General features: G+C 43.5%; 1 protein-coding gene across 1 annotated transcript in view; it reads right to left on the bottom strand.

The window, feature by feature from the left end:
* The window catches only part of ARMC4 (armadillo repeat containing 4), a 196603-nt gene that overhangs the window by 84543 nt on the left and 90635 nt on the right, over window positions 1-21425 (bottom strand). The window contains exons 10-14 of the mRNA XM_034759339.1: window positions 9783-9929; window positions 9343-9552; window positions 8936-9172; window positions 5258-5368; window positions 2877-3037 (exon numbers count right to left, since the gene is read on the bottom strand). Coding sequence (XP_034615230.1) covers window positions 2877-3037; window positions 5258-5368; window positions 8936-9172; window positions 9343-9552; window positions 9783-9929 — 866 coding nt within the window. The remainder of the gene's footprint in view (window positions 1-2876; window positions 3038-5257; window positions 5369-8935; window positions 9173-9342; window positions 9553-9782; window positions 9930-21425) is intronic.

The raw sequence follows: 21425 nt of genomic DNA, 5'->3' as shown, positions 1-21425 counted from the left end.
AGTAAGCACCCATTAAGTCAAGAGCAGCATACCAGTCCCCAGTCTTTAAAGAAGGTATAAGAGAAGGAAGAGTAACCATTAGGAATTTGGTTTTCTTCAGAAAATTGTTTAGTTGTCTTAGATCTTAAATAGAACTGAAGCCTTTGGGATTAGGAAGTATTAGGAATAAAATCCCCTTCCTTGGAAAGACACGGGAACTTCTTCTATGGCCCCTATTAGGAAGAGAGACTGGACCTTCTGTAGTAGCACGTTCTTGTGAGAGTGGTCCCTGAAGAGGGAGGAGGAAGGGGGGGCAAGAAGGGAGGATAGAAATAACGGCAAAGACTAAGAGGCTAGTGGCTTTTGAGGAGGTCCCTCATCCAACTTTTGCACAGGACAGTCCCAAGTAAGCAACTCTCCTACTCTGGTAATGGTCCCAGTACCCAGAGAGGGGGGAATGGTAGCCCTGTTGCAAGTGTCCCGGGGTCTACTCAAGGTGGGAGGGCAGGAAGGGAGTGGGGATGTCGTAGAGCATGGGCAGAAACCCCAAGGACTCTAAAAGGGCCATTGATATGGAGGTGGCACTCACAAAGGTGCTGGCCCATTGGTCATTGGGTTGGGATCTGAACCATAGTGGATATGCACCCCACTGGGGTGCTGGTGTTGCTCAGTTCTGGAAGCATAGAAACCAATCTCAGAGTCCAGTGAGGAAGGTGAGTCCGTTTCCTCTGGCCACAAGGGAGCTGACCCCCATCAGTATCGGGGAGACTGGCTGCAAGTCTGGTGATGGAGGCACTAGCGAAATCACCGTGAGCTTCCTCCTTGAATCGCTGGAAATTGCTGAGACGCAGCAACAGTAACAGCCACCAGTACTGAATGGTGCACCAGGGCTGGCATCAAAGGATCTAACACATCTGATGCCAGTACCAGGCAGGAATCCTGCACCGTGGGTGAATCCAATGCTGACAAGTTCAGAAGTTCCTGAGCTGCCTTGAACACTTCACATGTAGACAGCACCAGCAAAGGCTCCTGACTCTGTGGTACTGCAAGCTGCACCAGTCCTGGGATTGGTCTTAGTGGGCCCTTCCTGGACTCCAAAGTCAACAATCCCTCTTTGCATGCGGGCTTTATCTGGGGGGTGCCTCTTCTTCGGATACCCTCAGTGTCCTTGCCTCCAATTGGTGCCTTGCCTGCAGATTTCAAAGGCCCACAATACTGAGTCCTTTGAGGACTTATGAAGTCTTTTCTTTGATACCAGTGAGGACCATCTGCTTATAGATGCAGCTAGAACAGGCAGAGCACTCCTGACAGGCTCAGACATGCTCAGTACCTGTTCCGAGTGGCATGGTTCCAATGGAAGGCGAAGGGCAGGCTCCAGGAGTAAGTACTTGAGCCTGGCAGCTGTGTCCTTTTTAGAACAAAGTTTGAATCCTCTACAAATGTGATATTTATCACCTACATTCACTTCCCCCAGACATTTAAAGCAGCTGGGGTGAGGGTCGCTCACTGGCATAAGTTTGCCTCAAGACTAATAGGCCTTGAAACTGGGAGAATGCAACACAAGTCTGGTACCGGGCCTGTTACCCAAACAGGCACCAGAGACCAAGCTTCACTAAGAACTAAACTAAACTTACTTTAGCCACTAACTATTTACAAAATACACTACTTTAGGCTCAACTAACATGATAGGTATCATATATACAAGAAGGGATGGAAGACTTGCAAATGCAAAGATCACAGCTCCAATAACCATCACTGATGTAGAAAGGAACTGAGGTGGTTGGGGGCAGTGTGGCCCTTTATTCTTGCATGCAGTGGTGCAAAGCACCAGAGGGCACTCACACTGCCCTAATGGGAAAAATCTCCAACAACAGTGCATGAGGCACGCACACACCTACAGTGGCATGGCCATGTGCAATCACTCGAAGAAGAACCATTATTTTTCTTTCATAAACTTTCCAGAATACAGCATGGCAACAAGAACAAGATACATCAGGCTGAATCTAACCTGTGTCTTATCTGATAATTATACTACAGTACTTACTTTGATTGACATTGTAGTCTGTGTATCTCTTCATATCAATTCTTATTCTGCTTTCTTTCTCCAGAGTTGTTCTCTCTGCTTTCCCTATAGCTGAGAAGGTTTCTACTGAAGTCCATACAAGTGAAGGGTACTCACTACTTTCCAGGGACGAGGTACATAAAGAATTTTGCTGTGCATCTGTTTGTTTGTTTGTTTGTTTGTTTGTTTGTGAAAAATAACAGAATCTTTGAAGTTCAGGCAGAAGGGTTAGGATTATTTTCTTGAAAGATGACCTTCAGAACTTGGTGTGTATTACAATAACAATGCAATTAGCATAGCTAGCCTCCTAGGGAAATCTTCCTAGTTCTCTGTTCCTCTTGAACAGGGTAATGTTTCTCCAAGAGAAAATATATTAACAGCACAAGACAATAAAGAAACAGCCAAACAATTTCAAAAATATCAATAGAGAAGGAAGATATAAATGATGTATAACAGAAAATCAAAAGGCTTGGGTAAAATGTGCGGAACCCACAAAACCCACGGACAGGCCACTTCTGCAATGGGAACTGCTGCCCTTAGGTTCAGGGTGGGAGCAGATGCATTAGAAGTCAGGGTGTAGGCCCATGCATTTGTGTGCACACCCTTCTAATCTGGCAATGGCAATTGCATATCACCCACACATGCAGATTATTTATGCTGTAAATAGTAATAACCTGCCGAAGTGGTTATAGTTGGGCCAACACCAGATAGAATATGGGGGCAAATAAAGGTTACTTTAGTGATGTTACTATGTACCCATGTTTAAGACAAAATGAGCCCATAAAATAAAAAGATACTAATAGAATACATATATTTGATAAAATTAAGTTGTTACCCATACTTGGTCACATTTTCTCTGCTGATTGCACACTTCCAGATTGCTCCTGTCACTGCTGCTAACAGTTCTTTATTTTCAGAGTTACTGAGTAGAGTAGCAAGTGGTTGTAGGCCTCCATGATGCCTAACTAGGTTACGTGTCTCCTCATCTTCTGCACACTACACAACAAATTAAATATACAGAATATTTAAAATGTATAAAACAATGGCCCAGGAAGTCTGGTGTATTACCACAGTGACTGATACCAACTGATAGGGAACTTTATGTAATTATTTTATTTACTAAAATATTTTCAAAATATATTTTCTAATTTAATTCATATTACAAAATTAATAAAGGAATGAGGGTTCAGAACTGTACATAACAATAGAGAACAATTCAGACAAATGTTCAGAAAACAAAGGCACAGGTCCTTGCACAAAACGCATACACAGAAAATGTGTGTGCAATTAACACAACTGTGCAAGCAAATTGCAAATGGGTATGTGTGCACACAAAAGACTAGTGCAGTGAACTACTGTATGTGCAATTACAAATGCATGTTATGTATATTTTTGTCTGTAGATTTCAGGCTTCCATTTTTAAAAAATTGGCCCTTAAATTGCAAACAAAAATAAAACACTGAACATATGCTATTTTTTCATTAATTAATTGTTCATACTTAAAAAGCATTTATTCCTCATTACTACATACCATACATTTTTTTACTACAATACAGGCAAAGTTTGGAATTTTAATTCCAAACCATTAAGTCATTTTAAGCCTGGCAAGGAACAGCAGCAACAAAATCTGAAAATGTTTCATAAATGATGAAAAACAGTTTTTTAAAACACTCCAATGATGAATGGATATTTTTTACTTTACCCTCCCCCACAAAAAATAATACTTATCTTAAGACAAATAGAAAATCTTTCCGCTCAGAAAGTCATTATCAGGGAAGATATAAAGTATTGAAAATAGAAGCTTTGAATGAAAACTACCTTCTCAGCCAGAATTACACCATTGCTATCTTAATTGCTTTCGAGGGATCTGATCCTACAGGGTATTGAACGCACACAATTCTTACTGAAATCAACCAGTATTGAGTGCTCAAATTCTGGATGCAAACATTGTCTGTTAGTTTTGTACCTGATATTTATAAAACTTGAGGTTAACACTGCACCGATATTATTAAGATACATCTATTTAGGCCTCAAAACTGCAACTGGCTCTGCACAGGCTGAATCTGATATCAGGGGGTTCTGCAGGGACAAAGGGGACTTCACATACAGAACCAGTTACAGAATTTGGGTCTGTTTCCTCCTACATCACCATCTTACTTAATATGACAAAATAACAGCCAGCTGTTAGAAGATCCAACTATTTTACAAAGTGACAATTTTGAAATGCAAACAGGTCATGAAATCATAATCTCAAATGTTCGAGAACAGTAGGTGGGCTCTGAGCTGGAGGTACAGACTCCAAGTGGGGCCAGAAATGAGGGGTTCAGGGTGCAGTAGAGTGCTCCAGGCTGGGTCAGGGGTTCGGAGTGTGGGGGGGGGAGCGGGCTCCATCTGGGGGTGTGGTAGGGTGTTGGGGTGGGACTGGGGATGAGGAGTTTGGGCTCTGGGGCTGGGGTAGGGTGTTGGGGTGTTGCAGGGGTGCGGGCTATGGGAGGGAGTTTGGGTGTGGGATGGGACTCCGGGCTGGGGCAGAGGGTTGGAGTGCAGGAGGGAGCTCAGGACTAGGGGCTGGGGTGTGTGAGGAGGTGCAAGATTCCGGCAGAGTTTACTGCAGCTCCCAGGAAGCCGCCGCCAGGTCCCTGCAGCCCTTAGGCACATGGACAGGCAGGGGGCTCTGCACACTGCACTTGCGCATACAGGTTCCGTCTCCGCAGCTCCCATTGATTGTGGTTGCTGGCCAAATGGGAGCTTCAGAGCCAACACTCGGGGCGGGGGCAGTGCGCGGAGCCTCCTTGGCCAGACATGCACCTAGGGACTGCAAGGACCTGGCAGCCACTTCTGGGGAGCCACGTGGAGCTAGGACAGGCAGGGAACTTGCCTTAGCCACAGGCCCCTGCTGCTCCGCCAACCAGAATTTTAACGGCCCAGTTGGCAGTGCCGGACACCTGGCAACCGTATGTCAGAGCAGAATTGTGACGTATCAGCATACTATGATTATTTTTAGGGATAAAATAACTAATCATTACATTACAGATAAATCTCTTTAGGTGTAAAATAGAAAAAACTCAGAAAATTTAAACCACAGAACCACCCATATTTTCTTCAAGTAGAACTTTACTATTCCACATATATAAGAGAACTTTATAGTATGTACTGCATGAAAACAAACAGAAACACTAGCATTAAATGAACTGATGATTAAAATCACACATTTACCTTAAAGATAGCACTGGCACAATGCATCTGAAGTTCCTCATTTTCACCACTCAGATTTTTCACAAGGTTTTCAATCATCCTCTCTGTCTTGATTGCAAGTCTGTAACTTGGCTATGAATGCAAGTTACATTTTTAGTTACATATATCAACAAATAATAAGATTGTTGTCATCCCCAAAACTACTGCACTATTAATGTAGCAACTAATCCGGCAAAGATTTGTGCCTGTGAGTAACTTTAAGCATTGAGTTTAAGCATGAGTCACCAATCTGACTAACTCTCTGTCCGCTAGGCTGCACAGGGGGGCGGCTCTACTGACTTTGGCCACTAGGCCGCACTACTCTGAGATCCAGAGAGGTCGTGTAGACTTGGCCATGGGGCTATAATGACCTTTGCCCCATCCCAAAAGGGGATGGGGCATGCATGACCCACGCCAATCATAAATACATGTTGTCAAACTTCCATGGCTCTGGAAGACATTCAAGACATTTACTTCAAAATAGTTTATTCCTGTTTGAGTCAAATATTTTTCAACGCTCTCTTCCGTGTGAATTTTTTTAAGTAACAAAATCACATAAGAATAGAGCTACTGTTTCCCTCCTTATAAGTAAGGCTGGTTGCCCTGCCTATGTGAAGGCTGCCCAACACTTCCCATTACAAGACCCTGTTTTCACTTGCTTATAACTTTGCCGAACTTTAACTGTTTGGATGCAAGGAGCCTCTGGCTTTTTTCTTTTCTTTCTTTTTTTTTTTTTTTAAATTTTAACCAAAATGGTTCAGCTATTCCCAAGAAAAGACTAGAGGAAAATAAGCTGTTTTGCCCATGTTAAAAAATTCTTGCAACCTTTCTTTGAAAATATCTAGTGCTCTCATGCTGTAGAGCAGGGACTTGAAATGTGGCAGAATGGTGGCCTTTGTTCAGAGAGGTTCCTTAATTTGGCCCCCTTGTGCTTAGCGTTATGATACAGTCTATAATTACAAGGTCATATACCATTTTTCCACAGCATCCTTGCCTCATGAAGTGCACAAAATTGACCAGGGTTGAGTAGTGAAGGAGGCTGTTTTCCATAGGACCCCTGCCACATTTATTGCATAATTTAGAAAGTATGTAGAAAATGAAAGAGGGAATTACAGAAAGAGAAAGGAGGTTCTCATGGTAAAAGCAGCTGAATGCTGCCCTGGAGAATTGGATTCTATCCCTACCTCTGCCACAGAGTTCTTATGTGATGCTAAGCACATCACTGAAACCAAACTTTTCAGAGGTGATCACTAATTGTGTATATTCCTCATTTTCTGGATGTCCAATTTAATAATCTGGGGTCTGATTTGCAGAGCACTCACAATTAGAAAGTGAAGTTAATGAGAACTATGCTTTGCACATGTAAGTGCTATATATTGGTAAGTACTCAGAAAAATCGGGTCATATGTGTCCCAAATTGGGCACCCATAATTAGTTGATACTTTTGATCTTAATATTGCTGTGTCTCCACTCCCCTTTGTAAAACAGAGATAATACCACCCCCTCACCTCACAGGGAATTTATGAAGAAAAATTAATTAATATTTGTGAAGCACTCAGCTACTATAGTTCTAAGACCATGAGGAAAGTAATAATTTTGTCTTCACAGCAGGGTTTGAACAGTGTGCAGTATATAAGGCCTAAGGCCATACATTGAACAATGAGAATAAAACTAAATATTGAATAGCCGCTGAGTAATTCAGCACTTTCCATCAACTGTGCACTGAATTCCTGTAGAAAAAATAATATGAAATCATGTGCTCATGACTTTGCAACTTTAATGATCTACTAATGTAGTTTTTGTGTGTAATTTTAATAGTATGTTTGTAAGAATTCTGTGCTTATTATAATAGCAATTCTCTATATAGTTCCATATTACTATATAGAGCTAAAATACCTTGTCCATTTTAAATATAAACCACTATTTTTAAATGTTAAGGTCTGAAAAGTGACAAAAGTCAGGAAATTCAAAGTTAGGAACTACAAGGTGAATTAAAACCAGGGTGTCACAGTCTTAACTTTGAATTTCCTGGCTTTCATTGGTTTAAATCAGATATTTACTATACTTAAACATAGGACCAAATTATGCTCTCAGGTACACTAATAAAATGGCACTGAAATACCAATGTATTGCAACAATGTACACGAGAGCAGAATTTGGCCCATTTTTTTGAAGAAAGAAAAGTCATTGTAAAGTTGTAAAATGCATATTATTAAGTTCTGACCATTAGAGCAATCTTCCTGACCATATTTTATTTAGACAGACATTTTAAACCCACAGCAAAACAGCTCAAAGTTTGGCAGTTTTTAAAACCTGGATACATCAAGACAGTACAATCTGTAATGGAAATTTTGAAGCAAATCATACACTTTCCTTTACTCCTCCTGAGACTGATAAGATGCTGTTTTGTATAAAGCACATGCATAATGTAAACTATTTAACTTGTGTTGTGATGGGATCATCCTCCTGTCCATTGATCCACTAGTAGCCTTATACATATTTTGAATTCCCACATTTTCCTCCCTAAGAATATTGTGTTTCCAATTCAGCTTTCTGCCATTTAAATATATTACTGGGGCAGGATGTAGCTGTGACAACTTTTGAAAATCCACTTTTCAAATTTCTTGCAACAAAAACAGACATTTTTGTCAAATATGAAAAATTTACAAAAATGAAAATCTTGAACTATATTAGTTTCATATAATTTCTCTCACAAATCAATCCTGGCCTCCAGCACAAATATTATGTGATGACTGGGCCTTACAGCCTCATAAGCCATGACCTTCGTTAAAAAACTTGTATAAGGCACACCCACAGTACCCACTCTCCTTGGTCCAATGTTGCGCTTTAGATGGGACCAAACTACTTGATGGAATAGAGACTGTCCTACAGTGTTCTTCCAAAGGGTAGGTTGTCCAGGTTGACTTTAAGCCATCCGTTTAAAAAGGTTAGAAGTAGACTAGTTAAACTATGGTTATGTCTACACTGCACTTACACTTCACACACCCAGCAGGTGTAAGTAGCGGTATCAATGAGGCATGGCTTAGGCAAATAGACTAGAGCAGTGGTTTTCAATCTTTTTTTCTGGTGACCCAATTGAAGAAAACTGTTGATGCCTGTGACACAACGGAGCTGGGGAGGGGTTTTGGGTGTGGGACGGGCTCAGGGCTGGGGCAGAGGGCTGGGGTGTGGAGCCGGGAATGAGGGGTTCTGGGTGTGGGAGAGGACTCTGGGCTGGGGCAGGGAGTTGGGGTGCAGGAGGGGGTTAGGGTTCTGGGCTGGGGGTGCAGACTCTGGGGTGGGGCTGGGGATGAGGGGTTTGGGGTGCAAGGAGGGAGCTCCGGATTTGGGTGCTCAGGGCTGGAGCAGGGGATTAGGGTGCACGGAGGTGAGGGCTCTGGGATGAGGGTGCAGGCTCTGGGATGGGGCTGGGGATAACAACTTTGGGGTTCAGGATGGGGCTCTGAGTTTGGGGGGGCTCAGGGCTGGGGCAGTGGATTGGGGCATGGGGTTGGGGCGTGGGCCCCCAGTCAGCGGCACAGTAGGTCTACTAAGGCAGGCTTCCTGCCTGTCCTGGCACCGCGGTACCTACACATGTAGTGCCTGTACTCTAAATGCTGCCATAAGTGTACACATAGCCTAAGTAGTTATTTGGCTTACCTCGGATGCACACTCTTGTAATGTCCCCACCACGGGTGTTAACATGTTTGCATGTGGGGACTTTAGCAACCGAGCCAGCAAAGGAATGCCTCCAGCCCTACGAATTGCTTCTTTATTTTTGGTGCTTTTGCTACAGCTCCAGAGCGCCAAAGCCCCACAGCGTGCTACTTCAATATCTTTTTCCTGATGTGGAGTCAGATTGGCTGATCCCAATGGAACACAGTCCAGCAGCCCAACCTGACAAAAACCAAAGAATTCTTAGTGTATTTACTGTTAATCAGGAAGAATGTAATTATATTGCATTTTAATGATATACAACTATTTTTTTCTTCTGGCTAACAAATGACTTATAAAGTGGAAAAAAATATATAAATACAGTAAATGTGCTGATTTTAATATCTACTTACTAGTCTCTTGATTCCTCCATGCTGTCTTACTGTCCTTCGTGCTCTTTTAAACCTGGCAACATTAGCAATTGTTTCAGCTGCCAAACATTTCAGATCCTTATCTGGGGAATCTAGTATTTTCACCATAATTTGTAAGCCCCCAAAATCAGCAATTGTACGTCTGATTTGTGAATTCTGACTAATTTCCTTCAGGATTTTTAAAGAACCAATCTAAAGAGAGGAAGATATTAAATGTGAGGCATTATTTAAGAATATATATTCATTTTAGCTAGCAATCATTTAAAAGAATGGGTTATCTAACATGTTCTCTCTTTTACATGGAACCCTTTAAACAACACTTCTTTATACCATATATTCCATGGGATGTGTGTGTGTGGGGGGGAGCATTCTAATATTAGCTAGCATATACAAGGTCAATTTATTTAGACAAATTTACTTACCTTACATTTAATTTCTTCTGTATCAAGTAAATTAATTAGTACTTCAAGACCCCCAACATCTCTGATGGCCAATTGACAAGTTTCTTGAGCCAAGTTAAAATCTCTCATTGAACATAATGCAATTACTGTAGCTGTCTGGTTACCTCCCTAAAATAATGTAAAAAATATTATAGCTACAGGTAAAACACAACCTTATTATTATATAAACATACTGAAACTGACCCTATGTATCAGTTCTTGGCCCTATACTATTAACATTTGTATCAGCGACATGGAAGAAAACATACAATTATTACTAATAAAGTTTGCAGATGATACAAAAATTGAGGGAGTAGTAAATAATTAAAAGGATGGTTCACTGATATAGAACAATCTTGATTGCTTGGTAAAATGGGTGCAATCAAATAATATGTGTTTAAATATGGTCAAATGTAAGGTCATACACCTGGGCCAAAGAATGGTGGACTGTGATCTGGGAAGCACTGAAACTGAAAGTCTGAAGGGTCAAGGTAGTTAATCAGCTGAACATGATCTTAGAGTGCAATGCAGTGGTTAAAAGTGCTAATGCAACCTTCAATGTATATATAGGGAAATATTGAATAGGAGTAGGGAGGTTATATTATCTCTGGATATGTCACTGGTGCTACCATTACTGGAATATCATCTCCAGTTTTGGTGTCCACTGTTTACTGCAGATAAATTGCAGAGGGTTCAGAGAAGAGCCATGAGAATGATTAAAGGATTAAACAATATACCTTCTATAGAGAGAGACTCCAGGAACTCAATCTATTTAGCTTATCAAAGAGAAGGTTAAGGGGTGATTTGATCACAGTCTAGTAAGTACCTAAATTGGAGAATAGAAATTTGATCATAGAAGGCTCTTCAGTCTAGCAGACAAAGGTACAACAAAATCCAATGGCTGAAAGTTGAAGCTAGACAAATTCAGACTAGAAATAAGGCAAATATTTTAACAGTGAGGGTAATTAACCATTGGAACAATTTACCAAAGGCGATGGTGGATTCTCCATCACTGGAAATTTTAAAATCAAGATTGGATGTTTTTCTAAAATATATGCTCTAGTCTAGTTCTATTAGACGGAAGGAGGAATTAATTCAGGAAAGTCCTATGGACTGTATTATATCAGAGGTCAAACTAGATGATCACAATGATCCTTTGTGGCGTTAAATCTATGAATTTATAAAACCCCTATATCCAAACATCCCTTTGAACTCTACGAAAGTTGGGCCAACATCTAGATCTAATTTTGCAGCTCAAGCCCATGTCTCTTAACTGAAGTTGATGATATTGCAAAGAACTTTGATATTGCAAAGGAGGATAATTTCCTAATCCATGCCTGGCATACTGAAATTTGGAAAGTCACTGAAAAAATGGATTATAATTCCTAATCTGAAATGAGTAGATTTTATGAGAAATTTACTTTATAGTTTCATAGCATGCAGCACTTTCCTTAAAACAATAAAACCAAAATGGTAGGTCAACTATATATAATCAGATAAACACCTAAATCAAGGTATCCTACAATGGCTATCACAAAAGTTAGCTTGGGAATGCATGAGAAAGCAAACCAAACTATGAATGTGAGAAAACTATATGATTGGAAACCCTATCAGAAACCCTACATTTGACAAGCTTGTTCTGTTAATCAACAAAGTTGACATGAATGCAGTTTCAAAGGTAATTTTTACATCAGTTTCTTCTATCTAAACATATCCACAGATGCAAGAATCCACTCTTACAAAAACTGCTGAATTACAAGGGACACACTTTGATGTCGAAGATATTTATCTTCTACTGGGAAAATACCTAAAAGTACGTCTGTGTTGTTGTAGACATGTCAGTCCCAGGATATTAGAGAGACAAGATTTGTGGGGAATTATATTTTATTGGACTAAATTCTGCTAGTGAGAGAGACAAACTTTCAAGCTTACACAGAGCTCTTCTGTAAGCTCGAAAGCTTGTCTCTCTCACCAGCAGAAGTTGGTCCAATAAAGATATTACCATGTTACTAGAGGAATTCTCATCTTCACTTTGTCTGCCTGATTTTTATTCTGAATAAGCAAGTCACTCCACCCTGAGATGAATGCTGTGGACCCTGAGCATGTGCAATGAAAACCCAGGATTTCTAAAATGGTGCCATGGCAAATAGCCATGGGGGGCAGGAGGGATTGGCAGAATCACAGCTCTGAGGTAAATGACAACAGTCAGCATCAGTGTTCCCTCTAATTTGTTATGTCCATGTGCAGAATTTTGTTATGTGCACAATATGGAGGTGATGACGGTGGGGCCAAGGGGTTCAGAGTGTGGGAGGGAGCTATGGGCTAGGGCAGAGGGTTGCGGTGCAGGGGGTTGAGGCCTCTGGCTGGAGGTGTGGGCTCTGGGGTGGGGTTGGGGATGAGCGGTTCGGAGTACGGGAGGGGGCTCAGGGCTGGGGCAGAGGGTTAGAGTGAGGGCTCTGGGGATGAGGGGTTTGGGGTACAGGCTGTCCTGCACCTGTTTTGGGGAGAGAGGACTCCCCCCAGCTGTCTCTCACCACAGCTGCTCAGGTCTGGGTGAGAGGCGCCTCTCCCCAGCGGTGGCAGCTCCGACAGGGTGGGCTGAGGGAGAGGTGCCTCTCCTGTGCCGCGGCAGTTCTGGCGGGTCTGGGCTGGGCCGGACGAGGAGCGTCTCTCTCTGGCAGCTCCGGCGGGGCTGGGTTGGGCCAGGCCGGGGAAGGGATTCCCCTCCCCGGCCATGGCGGGGGGGAGGGAGGGGGACGACTCCTTTCCCTGGCAGCTCCCATGGGGCTGGACCAGGGCAGGGGAGGGGCACCTCTCCCCAGTAATTCCAGTGGGCTGGACTGGGCAGGGGAGGGGCTCCTCTCCCCAACAGCTCCAGTGGGGCTAGGCTTGGCCGGGGGAGGGGCTCCTCTTCCCGGCAGCTCCGATGCGGCTGGGGCGGGCTGGGGGAGGGGTTCTGCTCCCCGGCCATGTCAGCTCTGGTGTGCTTGGGTGGGCTGGGTCGGCAGGGGAGGGACTTCTCTCCCTGGCAGCTCCAGCTGGGCTGGACCAGGGCAAGGGAGGGGCGCCTCTTCCCAGCAACTTGAGTGGGGCCGGGCTTGGCTGGGGGAGGGGCACCTCTCTCTTGCAACTCCAGCGGGGCTGGGGTGGGCCACACCAGGGGAGGGCTTTCTCTCCCTGGCTGTGGCAGCTCTGGCAGAGCTGGGCTAGGCCGTGGGAGGGGTGCCTCTCCCTGCCTGCGTGGCCCTTGATAGCCTGCTGCGCAGCCACGCAGCTTAGAGGGAACTTAGGTCAGCATGTGCAAGATTAGTGGCTACTGAGCATGTGCAGTACGGGGTGACAGAGAGGTTAGTTAACTGAGCAGCTATCTGGTCAGACCTCATTCATACAGGTCACAACTTGTTTTAAAGGTCAGAGCTGTCAATCAGAACTCTGAAGTAATGGTTGATACTGGGCATGTACATTTCTTAGAAAGGTATATTAGGAGAACATTAGAGTGTCGCATAAAAGGCCAGCTAACAGCAGGCAAATTTGCACAGGAAGATCTGCACTGGAGAGAGATTCAATCAGGAGAAGATGGGAACTGGAAGCCAGCAAAGAGAAAGCTGCTGGAAAGAAATCAGAAAAGCTGCTGCAGAGAGGGAGAAGGAAACCAGAGTGGAGCAAAGCTGACTGACCAGGAGCTGAACAGCAACAGTGATTAAATATTTACAAAGCAGCAACAGAGATTTTAAAGGGATACCGATGGATTTATAAAATAAGCTCAGGACGGGATTAATCTTTTGTGGGCCCTGGCACCTGGACCATAGCCCCGCCCTCCACTCTGCCTGCACTCCCCACCGAGGCTCTGCCCCCTGCTCGGCCTCTTCCCTCCTGAGGCCCCACCCATGCTCCACCTTGAGGCCCTGCCCCCCACTTTGCCTCTTCCCCCCAAAGCCCGACACGCCCCTCACATGGGAGCAAGGGGGCGAAAAGAAGTGAGCAGGAGGCGAGGAGGGGAAGGGGCAAAGAGGAGCAAGCAGTAGGAGGGGCCTTGGGTGGGGTGACAGATGGGATGGGGGCAGGTCAATGGTCCAGGCGTTGGGGCCCCTTCTGAGTTTGGGCCCGGTGCCATGGTGCCATTGTAAACCAGTACTGAGTAAATTTGCCAGTTTTTGATATAATTTTTAGTATAGTATAGTTTGGCACAGTATTTAACATGTGTATGCTTGGAATGTTTGTTTGTGTTTTGATTGTATTTTACTTCTATAATACTTAAAGTATTATTTAAGAACTGCTGTCAGCAATTTCATAGAATCATAGGACTGGAAGGGACCTTGAGAGGTCATCTAGTTCAGTCCCCTGCACTCATGGCAGGACTAAGTATTATCTAGACCATCCCCGACATGTGTTTGTCTAACCTGCTCTTAAACATCTCTAGTGACGGAGATTCCACAACCTTCCTGGGCAATTTATTCCAGTGCTTACCCACCCTGACAGTTAGGAAGTTTTTCCTAATGTTCAACCTAAACCTCCCTTGTGCAATTTAAGTCCATTGCTTCTTGTCCTATCCTCAGGGGTTAAGAACAATTTTTCTCCCTCCTCCTTGTAACAACCTTATATGTACTTGAAAACTGTTATCAAGTCCCCTCTCAGTCTTCTCTTTTCCAGACTAAACACACCCAATTTTTTCAATCTTCCCACTGACCACTTGTAACAAAATGCTACACTCAGAATCATTTAAACCATTGGTTCTCAAATTGGGGGTCACAATACAGTTATGTGGGGGGGTTGCGAGTCCCAACCCTGGCATGCGGCTGTGAACCCCAACCCCGGCGCGTGGCTGTGAGCCCTGACCCTGATGCCGGGCTGTGAGCCCCGACCCCTGCACCAGGCTGTGAGCCCCGACAGGGACACGTGGCTGCCAGCCCCGACCCCAACCCTGGCCCTGGTCAGGAGTGGGGCTGTGAGCTCTGGCCAGGTGCGGGGTGGCGAGCCCCGACTCCGACCCCCACACAGGGCTGAGAGCCCCTACTCCGACCCCCCGTGGGGCTGCGAGCACAGATCCCAACTCTGGCCAGGAGTGGGGCTGCAAGCTCTGGGCAGGCACTGGGCTGTGATCCCCGACTCCAACCACCAGGCTGTGAGCCCTGACCCTGACAGGGATGCGTGGCTGTGAGCCCCGACTCCAACCGCCAGGCAAGGTTGCGAGTCCCCACCCCAACCAGGAGAGGGGCTGTGAGCCCTGAGCTGGGGCATCCAGGATGCTGTGAGCCCTGACCTTTGTACTGGGGTTGTCAGGCGGAGCGTGGACATGCTGAGGGTTATCAGCCGGGAGCTCTGCAGGCACAAGGCTGTTAACCGCCAGCCCTGCCACACACAGGGTTGTGAATCCCGAGCCCCGCCACCTGCTGTGAGCCCGGCCAGGCACTTGGTTGTGATCCACCATCATCACCATGTGCTGACCTCAGAGCCCCAAGCTTCTCCAGCCCAGCTCCACCCCCAACTCCACTCCAGCGCTGCTCCACCTCCAAAGAAAGGATGCCAAATAGAAGTTTGCCCAGGGCTCCATTTTTCCTATGGATGGCCCGGTACTGAGACAACGTTAGAGGGCTTGATTCACAGCTGAACAAGTACTTTATTAATTAACAGTCAGACATACAAGTGCAAATTTTCTCCTGAAAATAATGACCACTTGTACTGCTAAAACTGCTAAAAAATGAAAGTATCTCAAGTCTTACATTAAACTCGGTTTTACCAGTATCGTCACCTCTGGAATTGAAAAACCGCAATGTGTCATCCGCTGTGAAGTTTTGTCTGCTGAATCAATGAAACCATGCAAACTGCAGCGACATCTTGAAACTAAACATCCTGAGCATAAAAATCAACATGTGGATTTTTTCAAACGCAGAGAAGAAGCAACAAAGAAGGCCAGACTTGATGCTGATGGGAGTTTCCGACAGCAAACGTCCTCAGCTGTGGAGGCCTCTTATGTTGTGTCACTATGAATTGCCTGTACCAAAACGCCACATACAGTAGGTGAGGAGCTTATTCTGCCAGCATGCAAAGATATTGTGGCACTTATGGTTGGCAATGATACTGCCAAAAAACTGATTATGCTTTCCATGTCTAATGATACTGTGAAATGCAGAATATGTGAGATGTCTGAAGATATCAAAAAATAAGTTGTGCACAAAATTAAACATTCTGCTTTCAGTATGTTCAGCCTGCAACTTGATGAAACTACTGATGTTACTCATTGCGCACAACTGATAGCATTCGTACGGTATGTTAATACCGGGGATGTTAAGGATGAGTCTTATTCTGTGAACAACTTGAAACAACCACAACAGCACAGGCCATTTTCAATAAGGTAAATGCCTTTTTCGAAAGCAATGGTATTGAGTGAAAAAATCTTTGTGGTATCTGTACCGATGATGCTCCAGCAATGATGGGTGCATGGTCTGGCTTTCAGCAGAAGGTAAAGTATGTCTCTCCTAATGTGATTGTCACTCATTGTGGAATCCATCGTCAAATCCTAGCTGCAAAGACATTGCCAATATGCCTTAATGCTGTGGTGGATGTTGTTATACGAGTGATGAACTACATTAAAGCTCATGCTCTGAATAGTCGTCTCTTTCGAGAGTTCTGCAATGAAATGGGTGGTGAATATGAAGTTCTGCTTTTCCACACTCAAGTCTGATGGCTTTCTAGGGGACGCGCATTAAAGCGCATTTTTATACTTCGTGAAGAGATGGCAGAGTTTTTCCTGTGAAAACAGAAACAAGAGCTGAACAAAATGTTCAGTGACAAGAAATGGCTTCTCTTCTTGGCATACCTAGTTGATATCTTTGGTAGCCTTAATTATCTCAATCTCTCACTTCAGGGAAAACATTCAACATTAATAGACTTGACTAATAAAATCAAAGCTTTCCAGAGGAAGTTGGATCTGTGGTGCAGGAAGCTGGACACAGACAGATACGGCGTGTTTCTGACACTATCCTTGTTCAGCAAGGAGGAGGAAGTTAACATTGATAGTGCTCTCACGTCAGTGATCAGTGAACATTTGAGAGCCCTTCATGAAGAGTTCTCACACTACTTCCCAGTGCTACCAGAAAGCACTTCATTCCCTGGGGAAGAACCCTTTCAGTGTGACAGCTGAGCAGTAACCTACTGACGATATTCACGCACAGGAACAGTTTGTCGACATGATCAATGATGATGAAGTGAAAGCAAAATTCACACAGCTGCCTCCAAACCAGTTCTGGTGCTCAGTGGCAAGTGAATACCCACAGGTGTCTGAAATGGCCGTGAGGGTCCTTTTGCCATTTCCCACTACCTACGAATGCGAGAGTGGATTCTCCAGCCTTCTCACAATAAAGACGAAATCTCGAAACCGGCTTGATGTGAAGGATGACATCAGATGTGTCCTTTCTAAAACAACACCAAGAATAAAAATTCTTGTGTCAAATAAACAGCATCATCCATCTCACTGATTTTTGGCTGCTTCAGGTCATTAATTGCTGTCAAGTATTAAAATAAAATTCTACTTAAAAATAACTTTTCCACTTATATTTAATTTGATAAAATGTGTTTTAGTCTTAATTTAAAAGCAGTGAGAAAAGGTAAATTCATTTTAAGCAATAGGGTTTAAATTTAGCATTTAACATAGTGTTAAATATCAAAAATGTGTTTTTAATTTCTAAGGGGGGTCGCACTCAGAGGCTTGGTGTTCGAAAGGGGTCACCAATACAAAAAGTTTGAGAACCACTGATTTAAACTATACGTTATGGTAGTCTGAATGCTCTTTGACTTGCAATAAGGGATTGGTGTCAGGGATTTTGTGCCTTGTTTAGGATTTTTAGATTATACTGTATTAGGGATTATTAGTTATTTTTGTAACCCCTTTGGGGTTTAGAGAGCTTGGCCCCTTTAAATCTTTTTCCTAAGGAGGAGAGCAACAGGGTGTGTCAGGAGCTCCAGACAGAAGGGCTGCAGCAAGCAGACTCTCACAGAGTGAAGCAGCCAAGAACCTGCCTGAAACCTGGGAGGGACAGAGCGGCCGATCTGGGACACCCCAAGACAGGAGCCAGGAGGAGCACTGTGCCAGGGAGGAATCACCCGAGAAGGACAGGCCGGAGCTGGACCCAGTATCACGGCTGCCCAGAGCTGCATGGGGCTGTGAGTACTGGGGCTTGTGACTCTGCATTGGGAACAAGGAGGGAGGCTGCTAGCTGGTTAAGTGGGGAGGTGGTCGCTTTCTGTGGCTTTGCAGAGAGTGGCAGAAGAGGGCACCGGAGGGGTTTGTTGGGGAAAGTTTGCTGACACTGAAGACTACCATGAGCACCCAAGACTCACTGAACTGGAACTGTGCCCAGGACTCCTGAACTCTGTGTGCAGACATATTGCTTGGTGTCTGCCCTTTCACACTATAGTACCACTGGGCCTGTGGGGCCTTGAGTTGAATGCAACCCTGTTTTACCGCTCCCCCTATATTTCCCCGTTTTTCTCCTTTCATCCCTCTGTAAATAAATATTTCCCTTTCCTATATTCATTGTACTTTTCCAGTGTGTGTTCACTTTGGGGGGTTGGAACAGGTGACCCTGGAGTGAAAGGGACTTTCCCTGCTGCATTCCTGCACATACCTTCTCTTGGCGAGAGCTGCCTGCAGAGCAGACTCCATCTTCGCCACAAGAGCACTAAAGTTACATTTTAATAAAAGATATTTTGTTTTGGAAGGAATACTGCCTGTGTCAATTACGTTATAGAAGGTTATATCCATGTCCTTTAGTGTTTCCTTAATAACCTCGGGAATTTACACCTCAAGGACAGACTAAGGGGACAATAGCCAGGTTATTATAGGGGCATCCCAAAATCCATATTTCAGGGTAACAACCTCACCCACCTTGTCTCTCTAAAAATAAGCCTGATTGTTTGTTTAATCATTACTATGGTTCTGATTCCATAAGGTAATTAGCATGTGCCTAACTTTAAGTATTAGGTAAACCTATTGAACACAATACATTCCATACCAAAGTACTGTGTAATATTTTCAGCAGCTTTCCTAGAGAAGTGATTTCCCCCATCCTGACATATCATATAGCTGGCCTGTCTAAATGACAGAAAAGCCCAAAACTACAGCAAACACTGTGGGCTGAGAGTTCAAAAAGGCTAACAGTCGTCTTTTTACAAAATATATAATCTTAATACCATAGCTCAGGTTATAGATCAGAGGTGCCAACTTCTCCTGACGCCGGTGGGTGCTCCAACCCCCAGCCCCACCCCGACATCACCCCTGACATGCCCCCATTTCAACCCCTTCCCCAAAGTTTCCGCCCCAACTCTGCCCCCTCCCTGCCCCTATTGGACCCCTTCCTCAAATCCCCGCCCCGGCCCCGCCTCCTCCCCTCAGCGCACCACGTTCCCGCTCCTCCCCCATCCCTCCAACAACTTGTTTCACCGTGAAACAGATGTTTTGTGGTGGCAAGCGCTGGGAGGAGAAGCGGGGAAGGCACGCCCAGGGGAGGAGGTGGAGGTGAGCTGGGGCGGGGAGCTGCTTTTTCCCCGTGGGTGCTCTAGCCCCAGAGCACGGAGTCGGTGCCCATGTTATAGATATATTCTAAACTTGCTTTGCTTTATAACAAGGTGTGCAAAGACAGGTGTTTAAAGACACATTTCTTTACGCACATGTAAGAAATGTGTGTCTAGCACTCAGAGTGATGTCTAGCACTCATAGTGATGTCTTTTCCTTTAAGGAATACACTCACTAAACTGTAACTATACTTTAATTCATCATGCAATAATTCATGTTATAGTTATCTATTACATATGTAATGGTTGACATAAGATATTTGGTATGTTCCAAGTATTTTTAAAAAATTCTTATTCTCCCATATTAAATAAAACAGAATATGAAAAAGATAAATGTATTTTGATTTTCTGCTTCTAAATTGCTTACACAGCTTACTATACATTTTTCAAGCAAAACCACAATAAAATATTTTTCATATGTCCCAAAACATTAGTTCTACCGCATAAGTAATACTACTGGTGACCACAATAATTATTTCTCTTTCTTGTAGTTATCATTACACAAGTCATACAGCATAGATTTAACAAGCATGGAAATAGTTAGTGCCCCATTAAACTTACACAAAATCATATTATACCCTTTGAAATCTCATGTGTTGTATGCAAACTGAATTCTACTGGCACTTCAACAATCAAGTTTAAGACTTTAGATTAAATGCAGATTTAGTTTAAAATGTGTATCTCTTCTTATATAATGATACAGTATAAGCATCCACAAACTAGATGAAAATAAAATATAAATTCTAAAACAGGATGTGTGCTATGCTAATAAAGCATTTTCTAGCCAGTTTCAGTATAGTAATTATAAGTTCAACATTATCAATTATGAAATTATCAATGCCTACATGTCACACAGTTGAGAACTACAATACTATAAAAAATGGCCACACAAAAAAAATCTTACCTTAAAATAAAATCTACTTCAAAGTTTGTCTTTCCTTTGTTTTTACTTTTTAAAGGATTAAATGGAACGATTTGTTAGAGTTCTAAACTGTACAGTAAAATTTGCTTAAAAACTTAACAAAATGTATACAAAGCCAGATATATTGGAAAATGATATGATCAGCATATATAAATTTGGTATCCATGGGCCTGACTGCTCCTTCTGTGAGAAAACTGATGGGAGGAAGGAAGATAATGGTGAGGACATCTCTGTAAGGTTTCCTTTGCATAAAATTTCTCCACAATTGTTACATTAGGGGCAGTCCATGGAGCCTATCCACCAACCCTGCAGATTCCTTGGGACCTGAACAGATCCACATTGAGGCCTCTACCAGTAATGAGGCTCCAGAGGCCTTCCCCAGCTCCTTCCATAGAATCAGGGCTTCTTCTGTTGCTGGTGTCCCCTGATGCCCTCTGTCCGTATCTTAAAAGGTGTTCTCAACTACAAAGGGCTACAGAATTGTAATACAGACTGTGGCTGTATTACCTTTCCCCTCTTAGCCCTAGATTGGTAGAGTTAAAGGCCTGAAGGGAACATTAGGTCATCTGATCTGATCTCCTCTCCATAACAGGCCATTAAATTTCACTTGTATTGAACCAATAACACTGGTCTACAATTTTTGAGAAGTCGTCTGCTTCAGAGATAAAATGTGCTATTTATTATGTATTTTGATGTGCTGAATTCAAATATGACAATTAAAACAATGGATTGGCTATTGTTTCTAAGATATTTAAGTTTTTACATTTTATGTCTATGTATATTGTGTAGATAGTAGAGTTTTAATCATAAATTGTAAACCTAGGTCTTTTCATGTGTTTATGGTTGCTTTACATGATAATATTTCACCTGTCTTGTTTATGTAACACTTTAAAAATCAGCAAAAGGGTTATATAAATAAAATGTATTATGAAACAAAAGGCAAAAAACTATTCTGTACATAGTTTAGTCCTATTCAGTGTCTACTCGGCGCTTCTTGGCTTGTCTCTTATAGTCATTAAATGGAGCATCTCTTGTCACTGTCCAGCAATAGTCTGCAAGCATTGATGGGCTCCATTTGCCCTGATAGCGTTTCTCCATTGTTGCAATGGCCTGGTGAAATCGCTCGCCGTGCT

This window comes from Trachemys scripta, chromosome 2 (assembly GCF_013100865.1).
Source record: "Trachemys scripta elegans isolate TJP31775 chromosome 2, CAS_Tse_1.0, whole genome shotgun sequence".
NCBI lineage: Eukaryota > Metazoa > Chordata > Testudines > Emydidae > Trachemys > Trachemys scripta.
The sequence above is the reverse complement of the archived record's forward strand: the minus strand, read 5'-3'. Positions and strand labels throughout refer to the sequence as shown.